At 57.6% G+C, this 17,710-nt stretch overlaps 1 protein-coding gene across 1 annotated transcript in view; it reads left to right on the top strand.

The window, feature by feature from the left end:
* The window catches only part of ANKFY1 (ankyrin repeat and FYVE domain containing 1), a 71,546-nt gene that overhangs the window by 44,537 nt on the left and 9,299 nt on the right, over nucleotides 1-17,710 (top strand). Inside the window, exons 8-21 of the mRNA XM_027848856.1 lie at nucleotides 1,900-2,104; nucleotides 2,604-2,672; nucleotides 2,994-3,193; nucleotides 3,733-3,830; nucleotides 5,763-5,973; nucleotides 6,957-7,055; nucleotides 7,438-7,591; nucleotides 8,979-9,147; nucleotides 9,875-9,993; nucleotides 10,695-10,851; nucleotides 13,760-13,960; nucleotides 15,393-15,569; nucleotides 16,469-16,616; nucleotides 16,960-17,050. Of these exons, the coding sequence (XP_027704657.1) occupies nucleotides 1,900-2,104; nucleotides 2,604-2,672; nucleotides 2,994-3,193; nucleotides 3,733-3,830; nucleotides 5,763-5,973; nucleotides 6,957-7,055; nucleotides 7,438-7,591; nucleotides 8,979-9,147; nucleotides 9,875-9,993; nucleotides 10,695-10,851; nucleotides 13,760-13,960; nucleotides 15,393-15,569; nucleotides 16,469-16,616; nucleotides 16,960-17,050 (2,098 nt within the window). The remainder of the gene's footprint in view (nucleotides 1-1,899; nucleotides 2,105-2,603; nucleotides 2,673-2,993; nucleotides 3,194-3,732; nucleotides 3,831-5,762; nucleotides 5,974-6,956; nucleotides 7,056-7,437; nucleotides 7,592-8,978; nucleotides 9,148-9,874; nucleotides 9,994-10,694; nucleotides 10,852-13,759; nucleotides 13,961-15,392; nucleotides 15,570-16,468; nucleotides 16,617-16,959; nucleotides 17,051-17,710) is intronic.

Genomic DNA, 17,710 nt, shown 5'->3' with positions numbered 1-17,710 from the left:
CCCTGCGACTGAGCCCAGGTCGAGGAATGTGGCCTCAGTCGGCTGCGTCCGGGCTCAGGCGGGGCCTGCTGCACCTTCCAGGCTCGAGTGCCAAGGCCCAGTCTAGAAATGGAAACTGAGATGGAAGGAAACAGAAGAAAGTGCCAGGCACCGAGAGCCAACGTCTCCGTCCTGGCACTGGCCCTGGGAGTTGTTGATGAAGGTGAAGTGACATGCCCAGGGTCACACAGCTAGTAAGTGTCTGAGGCCAGATTGGAACTCAGATCTTCTTGACTCCAGGCCCAGCACTCCGTACCTAGGGGTGCTGTCCACCTGCCTTAGGTATCATCCACAGGATTGTGTCCGCTGGGGGGGGCCCGAGAGGCTTCCTGAACATGCGGTGCCCAAGTTAGACCTTGAAGCCGGGGCGGATTTCAGGAGGAGCAGGGAGGAGCTGAGTGTGTTCTGCGGGGGGTGGGGACACAGGCAGCGATGGAGTGTCCCTGGGTTTGGCTGGGCACCATGTGCACCCCACGTCGCGTGGGGGAATAACGTGAAATGTAGGGATCGGAGGCTGCCGGCAGGCCATGGTCAGGGAGGCAGCGTTCCACAAAAGGGGACTCTGCGTTCTGGGACTTCCCCTTTGGTAAACCATGTGAATGGAAAGGTTTCTAAGTTTCTGACTTCCAGCCGCGTGTGGCACCCCGCGTTGGCGTCCCACTCGTGTGCCCGGGGCATTCTGTCGGCGCAGGGCCGTCCTCAGGAGGGCCACCTCCGGAGGGATGGCCACAGAGCCCTAGGGCAGGAAGGGCTCCTGGTCTTTGGAAAACTCAGAGATAATCCAGTCCCAGCTCTCCATTTTACAGAGAAGGAAACTGAGGCCCAGAGAGAGGTAATTCTCAGGGCCGGGATTCCAGATCCCTCCTGCACTGCCTCGCTTCCTGCCTCTCTGCTGGGGGTTGGACATCCGAGGCACTTGTGAAGGTTCTCAGATCCAAGGCTTAAGCTCTGAGTTAAGGCCTCAGGAGACTTTAGGGTTACTACAAACAGAGCACTGGGCTCCGGGGCCCTCCCAGGGACTCCCGGCCAGGGCTCGGCCCCTTCCTCTGGCCTGGTGCTTAGGACTGAGGTAGGAGCTGCCAAGTGACCGAGGGAAGGAGCTGCAGGGGCTGCCAGCCGTCAGGATCGACCCCACGTGCCCCACACAGCTTAGGGTGATCAAGCAGCTATTCATTAACCTCCTGCCGTGTGCCCGGCTCTGGGCTGTGCACGGGGGAGACAGGGCGGCCGCGTGTGATCATTCACGTGAAGTCTTTCAGATTGGTGAATTCAGCCAGTCTCATTCGCCTTGAGAAGCAACAAGCTTCCGATGCTCTTTATCAGGTGTCGCTTAGCGGTCCCTAGGCCAGATGCCGGTGGGGGGTGGGAGTCAGAGAATAGAATGCATCCTGCCCCCGTCGCCCTCTCCTGGAGCAGAGAGGGATGACCTCGAGGGGCTGCCAGATCTGCTGCCTGCAGTGCCCCTCACCTCACTTCTGAAGCAGGATACGCACCCCTCTGGATCAGGGTGCTGACACGTCTGCTCTGCCTGAAGCCGTTGTCCACCGATACCTTCCAGGGGGCCTGCTGGCCAGAAGTGCCGTGTGTGTGTGTGTGTGTGTGCGCGCGCGCGCGTGTGCGAGTGTGTGCGTGTGTGAATGCAAGTGTGTATTTGTGTGCATGTGAGTGTAAGCATGCATGTGTCTGCACATGACTGCACGCATATGGGGGGAGTGTGTATTTGTGTGAATAAGTGTGTACTAGCATGCATATGAATGTATATGTGAGTGTGGACGCATGTGCTTGTGTGCATTGTGAACGTGAGTGCGTGTGAGTTTGTGGGCACGCGTGAGAGATGTGTCACAGTGACCTCTTTGATAGGAGACAGCTTTGCGGCCACCTTCCTCATTAAGAACGGCGCCCTGGTGAACGCGGCCACCGTGGGGGCCCAGGAAACGCCACTGCACCTTGTGGCCTCGTCCAGCTGCAGGAAGGGCCCAGCCGACGTCGCGTCGGAGATGGTGCACATCACCGAGTCCCTGCTCCAGGCCGGGGCCAACCCCAACATGCAGGATGGCAAAGGCAGGTGAGTGCCGTGTCCTCAGACGGCGGCTCTGGCTGGAACCCTGGCCTGGGGGAGGAATGAGGATGCCGACGTGTTGGTTCTGTTGTTTGCCGGAGAGTGGACGCCCCTCCGCACGAGCCGGCGGGGGGTCTCCTCCGACCCTTCCCCCAGGCGGGCCCGGGCAGCTCGTGGGCGGTAGCCCCTGCCCCCCAGGGCCTCTGGGAGGGCTGGAGGGAGTCAGGAGGAGGGGTGGTTCCTACTCGGTCTCCCCCTTCACGTCACCGAGCAGGGAGCTGAGGCCCAGACGGGGCAAACGCCACAGGTTGCAGAGCCCAGGCTGGGGATGATTGGTGGTGAGAGCAGCTGCCCTCACCTCCCTCACAACCCTCTGCGAGCCAGGGGCCCTGGTGCTGGTAGCAGCCTCCTTTGGGGGGGGGTTTGGGGGGCTCCCGCCTCCTTGGCTCTCCACCCCCGGAGGGCATCCCACAGTGACCGTGTGTCCCGCTCTCTCTCCTGGCAGGACTCCATTGCATTTGTCCGTCATTTCCAGGAATGACATCGTATTCAGTCAGCTGCTGCAGTGTAAACAGTACGTACGAGGGTTGGAGTGGGGGGGGGGCCTTCCCTTAGAGTGAGCTCTGGACACCCGCAGCCGTGTCCCTCGAGCTTGGCCGGGGTCAGTCGCACCAGCCCTGAGGTGGGGCTCTTCCCCCGAGCCTCCCAGATGCACCGCGTGTGTCAAGGACAGCCGACCCTCAGGGCGTCCGGTTTTTCGGAATGCTCCCCAATCCAGAAATCGCTTCTCGAACTTCAGCTGCATCTGGAACGAGGGTCCAAATGCCACATTCCAGGCAGGGTCCCCTCCCGGAAAGCTGGCTCTGAGGGTGCCCGTCCTCGGCCTCTCCCGTAGGTTAGATTTGGAGCTGAAGGACCACGAGGGGAGCACAGCCCTGTGGCTGGCCGTCCAGTACGTCACGGTGTCCTCAGACCAGGCAGTGAACCCCTTTGATGATGCGCCCGTTGTCAACGGGACCTCCTTTGATGAAAACAGCTACGCGGCCAGGCTGATTCAGCGAGGCAGCAACACGGATGCGCCCGACACAGTGACGGGTAGGTGGGCGGCCCACGGACCCACCCGCGGACCTCAGCGGCCATCTCCTTCTCCTTCTTCTGATTAGGCAGCGGCTAGGTCCCGGGGCTCCTCAGGACCCCCTCTGGCTGAGGCCGCGATTCTCCCCCTTGCCACAGACTGTTCCTTCGGTCGGCCTTCTCGGGGCCCGCTGCCGATGCCGTCTCAGGGTTGGCCGGCTCTCCCCCGGCCCCCAGCCCCAGGCTCCCTCAGCCGCTGAGGCCTCTCCCTGTGCCCATCTGTTGGCCCAGCTTCCTTCCTGTTCCCTTGTGCTCCTGTGATGCAGAACGGCACTGGGCTGCCCGCCCTCCGCTCCTGGCCGTGACCGTCTCGAGTGCCCCACGTCCTGCCCAGCCTCGCAGCCCGCCATCATCCTGGCCCCCAGACCCAGCCTGAGAAGCACACGCGGCACCGGCTGTCCCCCAAGGCCCGATTCCTGGCAGCCCCTCCCTGCCCCCCGCCAGCCCCTGCGGGCCATTGTGTGGAAATCCACCCACATGCCATCCTTGTCTCCTTGTAGGAAGCTGCTTACTCCAGAGGGCAGCTGGGTCGGGCAATGAGGCTGCAGCCCTCTTCTTGGCAGCCAACGGAGCCAAGGTCAATCACAGGAACCGGTGGGTAAGTGACAGTGGCCGGGAGTCCTCCAGGTTCCGCGCCCTTTGGTGGGGCTGCTGAACCGCACGCTCATTGGGATCAGCAGAGGGGCGCGTGCTCACCACTGACCAGGGGAGTGGCGTGGCTATGCCAGTGGGAAAGGGGAGAAATCCAGGAAGGCTTCATGAAGGAGTTGGCATTTGTGGTGTGGAAAGAAAGGGAACAAGCATTGTTGAGGTGCCTGCTGTGTGCCAGGCACTGGGCTGAGCGCTTTGCAGGTAGAATCTGACAGGATCCTCACCGCCACCCTGGGAGGGAAGGCTGTTTTGTCCCTGAGGCAGACAGGGTGAAGTGACTTACCCAGAGTCACACTGTTAGGAAGCATCTGAGGCTGGATTTGTACTCAGGTCCTCCTGACTCCAGGCCTGGCACTCTGGGCGTTGTGGCGCCCCCCTCACTGCCTGCCACCCTAGGTGCATTTTGATGGATAAACTCTGGGAGGAGGGGGGACTTTCAAGTGCAGTAAATGGACTGAGCAAAGGCATGGAGGTGGGAACTCTGAAGGCCTATTTGAGGACATCATGCGGTCTCCTATGCTTGAAAGGCTGGGAAGGTAAGATGGGGCGAGGCCGTCGAGGACTTTGGACTCTTTTGGGCTGAGCTTTGAGCAGACCGATGCTTTAAATCTCGACCGCCGTGGTGAGGGTCCTCGTGCCGGAGGCCTTGGGCCAGAGCTGGCTGATGGGAGGCGGCCTGGCTGCGGCCTGCCTGGGAGCCGGCAGAGCAGCCGCTTTTGGGAAGGCTGTCCCAGTGTGTCGGGCCTCTCCCTCAGGGACAGCACCATTCAGTCCAGGCTCCTGTGTGGGAGACACTGGACAGACCAGGAGGAAGAAGGACCTTGCCCCTTGCTGGGGCTACGAGGGAAGGGTGTCAGTAGGAGGCAGGGTAGTGAGGGCGGGGAGGGGGAGTTACTGAACAAGAGCCCGGAGAGGCTGCTCATCTCCTTGGGCCGGCCCTGGGAGTGTGGGATGGCATCAGGAGATGCCAGCCTGTGCAGCTGGTGTTTCACCATGTCCCCATTTTGTTTGGGGGTCCTGGAAGCCAGCAGCTTATGAGTGGGCAGAAGGCCAGAGGAGGCAGAGAGACTGGGGAGGGCGAGTCTAGGACCACGGAAGTGGGGGCTGCTGTGGGATTTTCACCTACTGATCACTTCCCATGTGCCTAGGCAGGTTGGGTGTGGGGCAGGGAGGCAGGAAACATTAGTGGGCAGCATCTGGTCCCAGAGAAGCAGGAGGACCAGGGCTGCCCCTTGGCGAGCCCTGGGGAGGCTGGGACATCAGCTGAGCCCCAACACACAGGTCCAGCCTCTGGCCTCACACGGAGGCAGGGCCTGGCTGCGTAAACATGGCAGCTGCCGAGGGCCTGGGCATCGAATGTGGGCTGGCTCAGGGGCTTAATTGTAGCCTTCTTGGGGTTGGGGGGGAGGCGGGCAGGAGAAAGGAGGAGAAAAGAGCAGATTAAAATGTGCCCAGCGCAGAATGAGAGAGTACCACAAGGAAGCAAGGACCCAGCTGGGTGGCTCGGACGCGACATGTAGCATTGGTTCTGTAGACTTTCTTGAAATGGGAAGTTATCGTTGTGGATTTCCAGTCCTCTCTTACCTTCTGCAGTGCACGTGGCAGCCCTTTTTTCTTTCCTTATTAGGTGTTTAAGCTTAAAAGAAAGTGATTTTTTAAAAAAGGATTAGGAGGGTTAGTGCCTGGAGGCCACCACGGGCAAGGGGCACCCGGGCCCACGGGCTGCTGGTGATGCCTGATTGACTGAGAACATGGGGGAGGGTCTTCAGCAGAGCCCCAGTACGTATCGAGGTGCGGGCAGGGGGTCAGCGGGGAGGCGGCCCACGGTTCTTCTGTTTGCTTTTCACGAGGGACCGTCTCGCCGTGTGTTTCTGTTCAGGGAGAAACGCCGCTGCACACGGCCTGCCGGCACGGCCTGCCCACCCTGACGGCCGAGCTCCTGCAACAGGGCGCTAACCCGAACCTACAGACCGAAGAAGCCCTGCCCGCGGGCCCAGGCCTGGGTGAGGGCGTCTACCTGCAGACCCCGCTGCACATGGCCATAGCTTACAACCACCCTGATGTGGTGTCTGTCATCCTGGAGCAGAAAGGTGAGCCGCAGTGAGGGGCCCCCTCCCTGGGGTCCCCGCCTCTTTCCCCCCCCCCCACGAGTCCCCTGCTCTTGAGCCTGGGGGCTTTCCGTGCTCTCTCGGGCCCCGCCACCCTGAGGCTGTTGGCTATAGCGCCCTCCCGGACTCTGCAGAGCCCCCGGGGTGGGCTGGCGGTGAGCAGGCCCCTTTCGTCCTGCAGCTGGCCGGGAGCGCGGCCTTGGGCAGCTGCGTCAGTGAGTGCTATGAGAAGTGCCCAGGTCGCCTCTGTAGCCGGGGCGGCAACAGGACTCTTACCTAGACCTTTGGCTGGGCAGGGTGGTTTTGCTTTTCTCAGACCAGGCCTCTCCCAGGGACGTCTGAACCTCCGTTCACTCTTTGAGATGGGTGTGGTGATGAGGAAGGACTCCAGAGGGCGGGTGTCCGAGGCGCTAACGAGCCCTGTAGCTGGGACCCGGAGGGTACCTGGGAGCGGCTCCCTTGGGTCTGCTCGGCGCTGGGTGACTGCGTGGCGGGAAGTCCTCTCCTGACTGGGGCAGCCCCAGAATGAGGAGGGCTTGGGGAAAGCCCCCGAGCAGGGCCGGCTGTGGCACTGGGGAAAGGGGGCTTGTTCTGACGTTCTCAGGGACCGTTAGTAGTTGGCTGGTAGTCCTTGGTGCTTGATGGGGACCAAAGTAACATCACAGCATCAGGCTCAAGGCGCGGTGCGTGCTGCCGTGGCTGCTGGCTGAACGTTTGGAGTGGAGACTTGTGTCTCGCATTTTTCTTGAGCTACTGCAGTTCTGCTTTGCTCATGGAGCACAGCGTCTTCCGTGGTGTGGGGGCACCACGCTGGGCGGTTCTGTGCCAGCGGTTGCCGTGCCAGGAATTAAGGGGCACGTTGGAGAGATTCTGATACCCAGATTTCGTTGAAGTTTGGTTTCCTGTGCGGACTTTGGGCACCACCAGTGGTCTGACCCAGCCTTTTTATTTTTCTTTTAACTTAGCTAATGCCCTTCATGCCCTCAATTCCCTGCAAATCATCCCAGACTTCAGTCTCAAGGATTCCAGGGACCAGACTGTCCTGGGGCTGGCATTGTGGACAGGTAAGGCCAAGTGCCAGGGGGAAGGAAATGCCAACGTGGACCACTTGCCTAGGGCCTGTCGGCGCTTCCAGAAATACCCAAGGGAGCCGTGACTTGAGCGGGCCCCGCCAGCGTGGCCTTGGACCTCAGTTTCCTTCTCTGCTGAATGAGGGGGTTGGCCTGAGGACTCTGGGATCCAGGTGGATTGCCCCTGAAGACCCAGGGCGTGTGGAGGCAGACCCTTTGGGGTGTTTGCTCTCGCTGTGTCCACGAGTGTGAGCAAAGCCTGCCTCGGGCCTGCCGTGTCTGAGCCGGGTGGGCATGTCTACACTGGAGAGCCCGGGGCACTATTGTGTGTGGGTTGGGGTTTGCGGTCTACACTGTGGATTGGGGCCTCTTGCAGGGATGCACACAATAGCGGCTCAGCTCCTGGGGTCGGGAGCCTCCATTAATGACACCATGCCCGACGGCCAGACGCTGCTGCACATGGCCATCCGTCGGCAGGACGACAAGAGCGCGCTCTTCCTCCTAGAGCATCAGGCGGACATCAACATCCGGTGAGACAGGGCTGGGCTGCAGCCCTGGAGGGACCGGCCTGGCATTGGGGTGGGCTTCTAGGGCGCAGCTCGAGGTGTTGGGCATGCGCATGTACAGGGCACGTGTGTGTGTGTGCAGGGCGTGCTCCTGGGGCGTGGCTCGAGGTGATGGGCGTGCGCGTGCACAGGGCACGTGTGTGTGTGTGTGTGTGTGTGTGTGTGTGTGTGTGTGTGTATGCGGGGCGGGCTCCTGGGGCGCGGCTTGAGGTGATGGGCGTGCGCGTGCATAGGACACGTGTGTGCATGCAAGGTGTGCTCCAGGGGTGCGGCTTGAGGTGTTGGGCGTGCCTGTGCAGGACACGTATGTGCGTGTGCAGGGCGAGCTCCTGGGGTGTGGCTCGAGGTGATGGGCGTGCGCATGTACAGGGCATGTGTGTGTGTGCGTGCAGGGTGTGTACACGTGTGTGCAAGATGTGCTCCAGGGACGTGGCTCGAGGTGTTGGGCGTGCGTGTGCACAGGACACGTGTGTGTGCAGGGTGTGCTTCTGGGATGCACCTTGAGGTGTTGGGCGTGCACGTGCACAGGACACGTGTGTGTGTGCAGGGCGTGCTCCTGGGGCGCCCCTGCAGAGCTGTCTGTGGGATGTCTGAGAAGGGGGCCCGTGCAGCCTGACTGCCCTCTGCCGTCGGGCCCCCTCTGACCTCCTCTGCTCCCTTCGCTGCCAGTCTTCACGAGGCGTGGTTCAGATCTCGTCCGGGATCTCCGTTGGCTCCGTTTCCCAAATTCCTTAATCTGGCACTCAGGCCCTTCCCACGTTAGATCGAAGCCCATCTTTCCTCCACCTGGTGCCCTTTCTTGTCCACTTTCATCCTGTTTTCTACCACCTCCACACCTTTGTGTGGCTGTGCCCCGTGTCTGGAAGGCACTCCTTCCACATCTCTTGTTCCCGTCCTGTTCCTCCTTCAAGGCCCGGCTTAGATGCCGCCTTTTCCCTGAAGTCTTCCTGGGTGTCCCCAGCTCAGAAGGACAGCTCCTTCCTGACCTTTGGCATGTTGGGCCCCAGAGAGAGTCAGGCCATTGTGTTTGACTTTGTGCCTTGTGAGTGTGGGAGGCGTTTCTCCGTTGGATCGCACCTGCCCATGGGGAGAGGACTTCCCCTTTTTCCTTGGGCCTTCAGTTCCTTGCACACAGTGGGAATTGGCAGAGAAAAGCAAATGTGTGGCCAACCACTCATCACAGCGGGTTGTCCATTGGTGCGCTGGCTACCCTGGCATGGGCAGAGGCAGAGAGCGAGAGAGGCGGGCCCTGGGCTGAGGCCTGGCCAAGGGACCTTCCTTGTGGCCTGTCCCTGGCCTTCTACGGGGAGAGGATGGATGTTCATGCGGCTGTGTGCGTGGGCTCTCCTAGGACCCAGGACGGTGAGACGGCCCTTCAGCTGGCCATCAAAAACCAGCTTCCCCTGGTGGTAGACGCCATATGCACCCGCGGGGCTGACATGTCCGTGCTGGACGACCAGGGAAACCCTCCGCTGTGGCTCGCCCTAGCTAGCGATCTGGAAGACATCGCGTCTACTCTGGTGAGACTACAGGCCAGGTGTGGAGAAGTGGGTGAAGGGATTAGCCAGACACCTCTGCCCAGAGATTGTAGTGTGGTGGGGGGGGGGAGGAAGGAGGGAAGGAAGGGAGGTAAAGAAGGAAGTGAAGAAGGGGAGGAGGAGGAGGGAGGGGCGGGAAGGAGAGAAGAGGCAGAGAGGCTCCCTCTGAGCAGGGCCCAGGCTGGCCCTCCCGGGGCAAGAGAGCTGAAGGGCTCCCCAAGCCCCGAGCTCCAGCATCGCTGGTCACAAGCATTCGGTGGGGGTGCGCCCGGTGGGCCTCCTGCCAAGCTCTAACGGGCCTAGAGCAGGCGCTGAGGCATTTGGCAGCCTGGCCATCTTGTCCGACTCTGCGTGATCCTATTTCAGGCTTTCTTGGCAGAGGTGCTAGTGTGATTTGACAGATGAGGAAAACGAGGCAAACGGGGTGAAGTCACTTGCCCAGGGTCACACAGCTTGCAAGTGTCCCCTGACTCTAGGCCTGGCACTCTATCCCCGCACCACTGAGCTGACACCAGGAAAATGGATGTTTCTGTTTGTTTATTTATTTTCGAGTGTGGCTGAAGAATGGGTCATGCTGTGAACTTACCAAGAAGTTGAGAAGCTAGTCAGTGATGGGCCTAGCTATGGGCTGATGCCTCGAGGCCAGGGGAGCTGGGCTGTGGCTGTGGGGCCCCGGCTCAGGCCAGCCTGTTCTGGGCTTCTCCTTCAGGTGAGGCATGGCTGTGACGCCACATGCTGGGGCCCAGGCCCGGGCGGATGTCTTCAGACACTCCTGCACAGAGCCATTGACGAGAACAACGAGTCTGTGTCCTGCTTCCTCATCCGCAGGTAGGAGCCCAGCCCCAGCCTCCCCCCTCCTCCTGCCCAGGCCCCGTGGCCACTGTGGCTCCCGTCATGACCCTTCCTGCGGCCTTGCTGCCCCCCTGCCTCGGCCGCTTGCTCTCCGCCCCTCAGGCTCTTCTGAGAGCTCAGCTCGGGGCCCCGAGCGGTGCCCCTGAGGCCTTCCCTGGTCTCCCCATTGTTAGCAGGAGCCGCCACTGTCACCGTGGGCCTGTGTGAAGGGGCGGTAGTTGTCACTGGGGGCACTGCAGGCGGTGTCCTTTCCCCCTCAGACCATCACCTCCCAAGTCTTCTCTTCTCCAGACTAAGCATGCCCACTTCTTCAGCTGATCCTTGGATGGCCTGAGGTGTAGGCAGATGCCGCATCGATGAAGGAGAAAATGGGGTCATTTCTGGGAGAATCTCGTTGGCCTCCCTGGTTTTGTTTCTGCTGTCAGCACTGGGAAGGGGACGCCCAAGCCCATCTGGGTTTCTTGGGGTTGGCGCTGCCCGATGGAACCCCAGAGGCCAGGGTGGCTGGGCCAGCAGGAGCAGCTTTGTGCCAGCCTTGACCTAGAGACTTCTGGACGGCAGGCTCGGGCTCAGGCCCCTCGCAGATTGGGCACGGCGCCTCAAGAGGTGGGAGGTGGGGGGTGATGCAGGCCAGTCCAGGCCTCGTCTGAACTCTCGACAACCTTCCTTCCTCACAGCGGCTGTGACGTGAACAGTCCGAGACAGCCGGGGGCTAATGGAGAAGGAGATGAAGAGGCCAGAGATGGACAGACCCCCTTGCACCTGGCAGCCTCCTGGGGCCTGGAGGAGACGGTCCAGTGCCTCTTGGAATTTAGGGCCAATGTCAATGTGCAGGTATGCACTGTGGCCCCGCCCCTGGGCATGTGTCCTCCCCTGCCCTCTGGCTGGCCCGACCCAGCCCCCTCCTGTCCTGCCTCCAGGCCTTTGCTCGAGCAGTTTCCTGTGCCTTTTCTCTCATAAGGCTCATCTGTTGCCCCCTCTCTTGCCCTGGGTTGTCAGTCATTTCCCTGGCTGGCTAGGAGCGCCTGCCTCTTCTCCCTGACCTGGCCAGGAAGCCCCCTGAGGGCAGACCCTCCTCACACACACACCCGCACAGAGGCTGACACACGTTCACTGCTGGATCATTTTCTCTTTAGCTGAAGTGGGATCTTCAGCCTGCAGCCATAAAACACGAGGGAAGTCTGAAGACCATTAGTCTGAGATCTCTGAGGGCCTGGCCGGGCCGGAGCACTGTCTCCCAGACCCGAGATCAGGCCCCTCGTTTGTTAAAGATTTGGGGTTGGTGCCTGCCTCCTCAGGACCCTCTTTGTCCTCCCGGCTCTGTCTCTCCTCTTGTGTTGTCTGTGCATTCGTGGAGGCCTTGCCTAGCCCCTGGGGGGCGGGGCCAGTGTTCACACCCCTTTAGATCACCCCACCGTCAGCATCCCAGCAGTGTCCCCTGACACGGGCAGGCGAGTCTTCTGTCAATGAAGAAAGATTTAGGGTTTGAGAGTTATAGCTGCTAATGGGGACTGTCCCACCTCGTCTTCGCTAAGTTTCGCCTTTTCTTAATTTAAAACATGATTTCAGTTTGAGGTTTTTACCCTCCTTGAAAGAGTCACTGAATTTGTGCTCTTGTACATGGAATATTAAAATGTATTGTCTTCTGTATCTCCTTATAGTGAGAAAAATAGTTTTGCTTTTAAAAAAATGGAAATTGAAATTCTTAGCATCTCAGAAACTGGGTATTGACCAACATTTCGCACTGCATACCTAGATAAGATCAGAATGGGGGCGTGATTTAGACGTAAAGGGTGATACCATAAGCAGATTAGGTGAACGAGGAATAGTTCACCTGTTAGATCTATGGATGAGGAGAAAATTTAGGACCAAACGAGATGCAGAGAGCATTATGAAATGTAAAATGGGCAATTTTGATTATATAAAATTAAAAGGTTTTGCACAAACAAAACCAGTGCATCCAAAATTAGAAGGAAAGCAGAACAATGGAGAAAAAAATTTATAGCAAGTATCTAATAAAGGCCTCATTTCTCAAATATATAGAGAACTGAGTCAATTTCATAAGAATACAAGTCATTCGCCAATTGATAAATGGCCAAAGGATACGAACAGGCAGTTTTCAGACAAAGAAATCAAAGCTGTCTATAGTGATGTGAAAAAATACTCTAAATCACTACTGATTAGAGAAATGCAAATTAAAACAATTCTGAGGTACCACCTCACACTTATCAGACTGACTAATATGACAAAAAAGGAAAATGTTAGATGTTGGAGGGGATGTGGGAAAACTGGGACACTAATGCATTGGTGGTAGAGTTGTGAACTGATCCAACCATTCTGGAAAGCAATTTGGAATCATGCCCAAAGGGCTATAAAACCATGCATCCAGCAATACCTGTACTAGGGCTGTATCCCAAAAACATCCCAAAAAGGGGAAAGGACCTATTTATACAAAAATATTTATAGCAGCTCATTTTGTGGTGGCAAAAAATTGGAAATTGAGAGGATGCCCATCAATTGGGGAATGGCTGAGCACGTTGTGGTATATGAATGTAATGGAATACTATTGTGCTATAAGAAGTGATGAGCAGGCAGACTTCAGAAAAACCTGAGAAGACTTGTATGGACTGATGCAGAGTGAAGTGAGCAGAACCAGGAAAGCGTTGTACACAGTAACAGCCATGTTGTGCGATGATCACCTAGGAATGACTTGGTTCTTCTCAGCAATGCCAGGATCAAAGACAGTCCCAAAGGCTTATGATGAAGCGTGCTGTCCGCCTCCAGAGAAGGAGCTGGCATTGATTGAAGTCAGACCAAAGCAGGCTGCTTTTTCACTTTCTTTCTCTTTTTTTTGCTCGAGTCTTCTTGTACAAAATGATGACGATGGGAATGTTTTCCATGATTGCACGTGTATAGTCCGTATGAGATTGCTTACCCTCTCAGGGAGGAGTAGAATTTGGAACTCAAAACTTTTTTAAAAACATTTTAAATTGTTTTTACACGTAATTGGGGGAAAATAAAACATTTTTTTATTCATTTATTTTGATTTATCAATAATCACTTCCATATGCTTTTGAGTTTTAAATTTTTCTCCCTCTCCCCACTTCCCTCCCCAAGACAGCACACAATCTGATATAGGCTATACATTACATTCCTATTAAACATTTTCACATTAGTGATGTTGTAAGTAAAAATTAAAACCAATAGGAGGAACCATCAGTAAGAGGAAACAAAATTCAACAGAAGAGGAAAAAAACAGCAATTCAGTTTCCATAGTTCTTTCTTTGGATGTGGGTAGCATTTTCCATCACGAGGCCTCTGGAGATGTCTTAGATCCTTGCACTGCTGAGAAGGGCTACGTCTATCAATGTTAGTTATTGCACAACATGGCTGTTACTGTGTACAATGTTCTCCTGGTTCTGCTCACTTCACTCTGCATCAGTCCATACAAGTCTTTCCAGGTTTTTCTGAAGTCTGCCTGCTCATCATTTCTTATAGCACAATAGTATTCCATCACATTCATATACCACAACTTGCTCAGCCATTCCCGAATTTATGGGCATCCCCTCAATTTCCAATTCTTTGCCACCATAAAAAGAGCTGCTCTAAATATTTTTGTATGTGTGGGTCCTTTTCCCATTTGCATGATCTCTTTGGGATACAGCCCTAAAAGTGCTATTGTTGGGTCAAAAAATAAAACATTATTAAAAAAAGAAAAGAAAGAAACTTGCCTTCCCTCTAGGATGCCGAGGGCCGGGCGCCGATTCATGTTGCTATTAGCAACCAGCAGAGTGTCATCATCCGGTTGTTGATTTCCCACCCTGACATCCGCCTGAACGTCCGCGACCGCCAAGGCCTGACCCCGTTTGCTTGTGCAATGACTTACAAAAACAACAAGGCAGCCGAGGCCATCCTAAAGCGAGAGCCCGGAGCTGCCGAGCAGGTACGTGAGCAAGGCCAGGCCGCCAAGGGGACGGCGAGGCTCGCGCTGGGATGCTGCCCGGCACACGACGAATGAATACTCAAGAGCATCCCATGATGGACGGAACAGAGCCAGGGGTGAGGTCCCGTGCAGCGGGTGTGCTGCCAGGGAGCTGGTCCTCTGATCGCCTGCTCATGCTTAGGAGCCCAGCAACCCCCAGAGAGGCTCTAGGGAAGGCGCTCAGCCAAGAGCCCAGAACATAGTAGGGGCTTCATCAGCGCCTATCGACCGACTGTGAGGCAGCCCCACCCACGCCCAAGATACATTTGGGTGTCACCGGGGGCAGGAGGGTGCACTGTGTGTGTGTGCACGTGCCTGTGCGTGTGTGTGTGTTGGCCGTGTGTGCAATTGTTTTAGAAAAAGAGGAACCTTTGAAGCTTCTTGCTCAGAATTTCAGGCCTCAGCAGCATCTGTCTTCTTTTCTGTAAGTGTGACAGAATGTTGTGCGTGGGCAGAGATCCTGAGGACTGAGAATGTTGGTGAATTCTTGGCAAAGCAGCTGCTCTTCTGCGCTGCCTGCGCAGGCCAGGGCTCCCTAGGGTGTGTGCTTGCGTGTGCACTGGAGGTACCCCCTGCTGCTGGCCTCCTTCCTGTCTGTGCACAGCCTGGCGACACGGGCGGCAGCTCGTCTCCTCACCTGAGTAAACCTCTCTGCCTCAGGGAGAGAACAGAACCAGGGAGCTTGGGAGAGTATTCTGCCACCTTGGCCCAGAGTGCGTTCTCTCTGACTTGGTGCCTGTTGTATGGGGAGCAGGGCCCAACGTCTCAGACCCTTCGGGGTCCTGCCCTCCGGGTTGTCTTGTTCTGGCCCACCTGCAAGCCTTTGCCTGCTCTGCCCCCCCGGGCTGGTCTAGGCCTGTCTCTTCTAGGCACCACCACTGGGGGCCCGGTCTGCACAACATTCGGCCTGCAGCCCACCAGGGGATTTCGGGCAGCCTGTGTGTGTGTGTGTGTGTGTGTGTGTGTGTGTGTGTGTGTGTGTGTGTACCTGTGCCTGTGCGCACCTGTGCCTGTGCGCGCCTGTGCCTCTGTGTGTGTGTGTGTGTGCGCGTGTGCCTGTACGTGCCTGTGCCTCTGTGTGTGTGTGCACGTGTGCCTGTGCGCACCTGTGCCTCTGTGTGTGTGTGCGCGTGTGCCTGTACGCACCTGTGCCTCTGTGTGTGTGTGCCTGTGTGTGTGTGCCTGTGCGCATCTGTGCCTCTGTGTGTGTGTGCGCGTGTACCTCTGCGCGCCTGTGCTTCTGTGTGTGTGTGCGTGTGTGCCTGTGCGCGCCTGTGCCTCTGTGTGTGTGTGTGTAGAGGATGTAAAACAGGCCTGCGTGGGAGGCTCCAGTGAGGCCACGCAGCTTGTGCTGACCGCCCTTCCCGTTCTGTGTCCGTGCTTGTTGTCGCAGGTAGATAACAAGGGCCGGAACTTTCTGCACGTGGCGGTCCAGAACTCGGACATTGAAAGTGTGCTGTTCCTCATCAGCGTCCAAGCAAATGTGAATTCCCGAGTCCAGGATGCCTCGAAGCTGACTCCCCTCCACTTGGCGGTCCAGGCGGGGTCTGAGATCATCGTCCGCAATCTGGTATGGAGTCTGCTAGGCATTTGCTGACATAGACGTGAAAGGACAAGTAGGCGCCCCTGGATGGGAAGGGAGGAGTGCCTGCCAAGGCCTCGTGGGGTGGGGTGGCCTGAGCCCCAGAAGCAGAGTGGTGAAGACCTCTTTACAACCCTGTTTGTCTTATTATGCTTATGTTACATTTGAGGAAACTGAGGCAGACAGAGGTTCGGTGACTTGCCCAGGGTCACACAGCCAGTAAGTGTTGGAGGCTGGATTTGAACTTGGGGCTTTGTGACTCCAGGACTCTGTGCTGTGGCACCCCCAAGCTGTTTTCAAGTAGGGGGAGCACCTCCACCTAAGGAGAGGGGCAGAGAGAAAAGGGCTAGGTATGCAGGGCCCCAGTGCCCAGGTCCTGAGTAGTAGGAGGATGGCAGGGCCCAGCCAGGTTCGCTCTTGCTTGGGAGCCCCTCCCTAGGTCAATGGCCCTTCTTTTGTGGTCCCTCGAGCCAGAGGCCAGAGACTCCCTGGTGTCCTCAGACCCTAGAGGCCGCTCAGAGGGAGGACGGAGCTGTTGCCTGTATTTGAACCCAGGGCGGGGGTTGATTCTTCTGTCCCCAGCTGGGAAGGTCTGGAGGCCCTGGAGCAGCTTTCAGGCTCAAGGGGCAGTGCCAGGATGCCAAACCCCTGGTCCCACTAAAGTAAGTTTGATCAGGAGGTAGGAGATTTTCACAGCTGGCCCTGAGGCACTATCAACTTGTGTCAGCTCCTCACTGGCCTGTTTCCTTTGGAAATTCCCTTAACAGTCAGAACCCTGTGGGTCAGCGTGAGCCGTCCCTCTCTCCAGGGTCCTGCCCCGCTTTTCACCCCCGGCAAGAGTTAGCCCACGTGCCAGGGGGGATTCTCATGCCTGGCTCTTGCGGCAGCTTCTTGCAGGTGCCAAGGTGAATGAATTAACCAAGCACCGCCAGACTGCCCTCCACCTGGCTGCCCAGCAAGACCTGCCCACCATCTGCTCTGTGCTCCTGGAGAACGGGGTCGACTTCTCTGCTGTGGATGAAAACGGAAATAACGGTAACGTGACTGGGGCTGGGCCTTTCAGCTGCTTGGTTAAGGTCTGGCTCCCTTCCTTGGGGAGGAGGCTCTAGGGATGGTATTTCAAGTGTGGAGGGGATGCTGTGTGGGGGAGGGGCGTGCCTTGTGGTCTGCCGGCCACTGTCCACAGCATCCAAGTGACTGAGGTTCCCCTGGTGGGATGGACAAGCTGTGTAAGGGAAACCCAGACTGGCGGTGGTCTCCTGGCCCAGGCCCTAGAGAAGAACAGCCAAGGACGGGGCAGCAGGAGGGGGCCAAGCTCCTCCTTGCCACTGGACGCCACGCTCCAGGCTCCTGAGCGACCTCTGGCCTTTCTCTGCAGCTCTCCATCTTGCGGTCATGCATGGTCGGCTGAGTACCATCCGGGCCCTCCTGACTGAGTGCAGTGTGGATGCGGAGGCCTTTAATCTGAGGTGAGTGGCATCCCTGGGGAACGGGGAGGGGGCCAGGAGCCTGTTGGCTGTGGGGCCCCCTCCTCCCACAGGCAGAGGGCTGCAGGGCTGCCCACTTGGATGGTGCAGGGTCAGGCCCTGTGGCCGTGGCCACTGTGTGTGTTTGTGATGGTGCTGGGCTGGAGAGGAAGCACGTGACTCCCATTTGTTGTCAGTCTTGATGCAGCCCACGTCCATGCTTGATTGATCTCCAGTATGTGTCAGCCATTCCTCCGCTGGACCTCTCTGCCCTGGGCCAACCCTCGCGGCCAGGCCCCAGGCATGGAACATTTCTGCCCCTTCCCTTCCTCTCATCCCAATGATCAATCACATGCCAAGTTTGTCACCTCCTCCTCCAGTATCTTTCATGCCCCTGGATAACCTGTCTCCTCCAAATCTTCCTTTACACCTCTTGCTGCATGGCCTGTAGACATCACAACAGACGCAGCGTGTCTAAAAATGAGCTCATTCTTTTCCCAAAATCCCATCTCCCCTCTCCGTAACTTACTTGTTACTCTTGAGGAAGTTGTCTTGCTGAATTTTGGTCTTGTTGCAAAGGTTTTGTTTGCCCTTCTTTTTTAGTGGTGAGGAGAGAGGAGACACAGAGGACAGGCTCTGGGCATTTTTTCTGGCTGAACCCCC

Source organism: Vombatus ursinus, unplaced genomic scaffold, assembly GCF_900497805.2.
Source record: "Vombatus ursinus unplaced genomic scaffold, bare-nosed wombat genome assembly UNPS02006874.1, whole genome shotgun sequence".
NCBI classification, from domain to species: domain Eukaryota; kingdom Metazoa; phylum Chordata; class Mammalia; order Diprotodontia; family Vombatidae; genus Vombatus; species Vombatus ursinus.
This window is presented reverse-complemented; position numbering and strand designations above follow the sequence as displayed.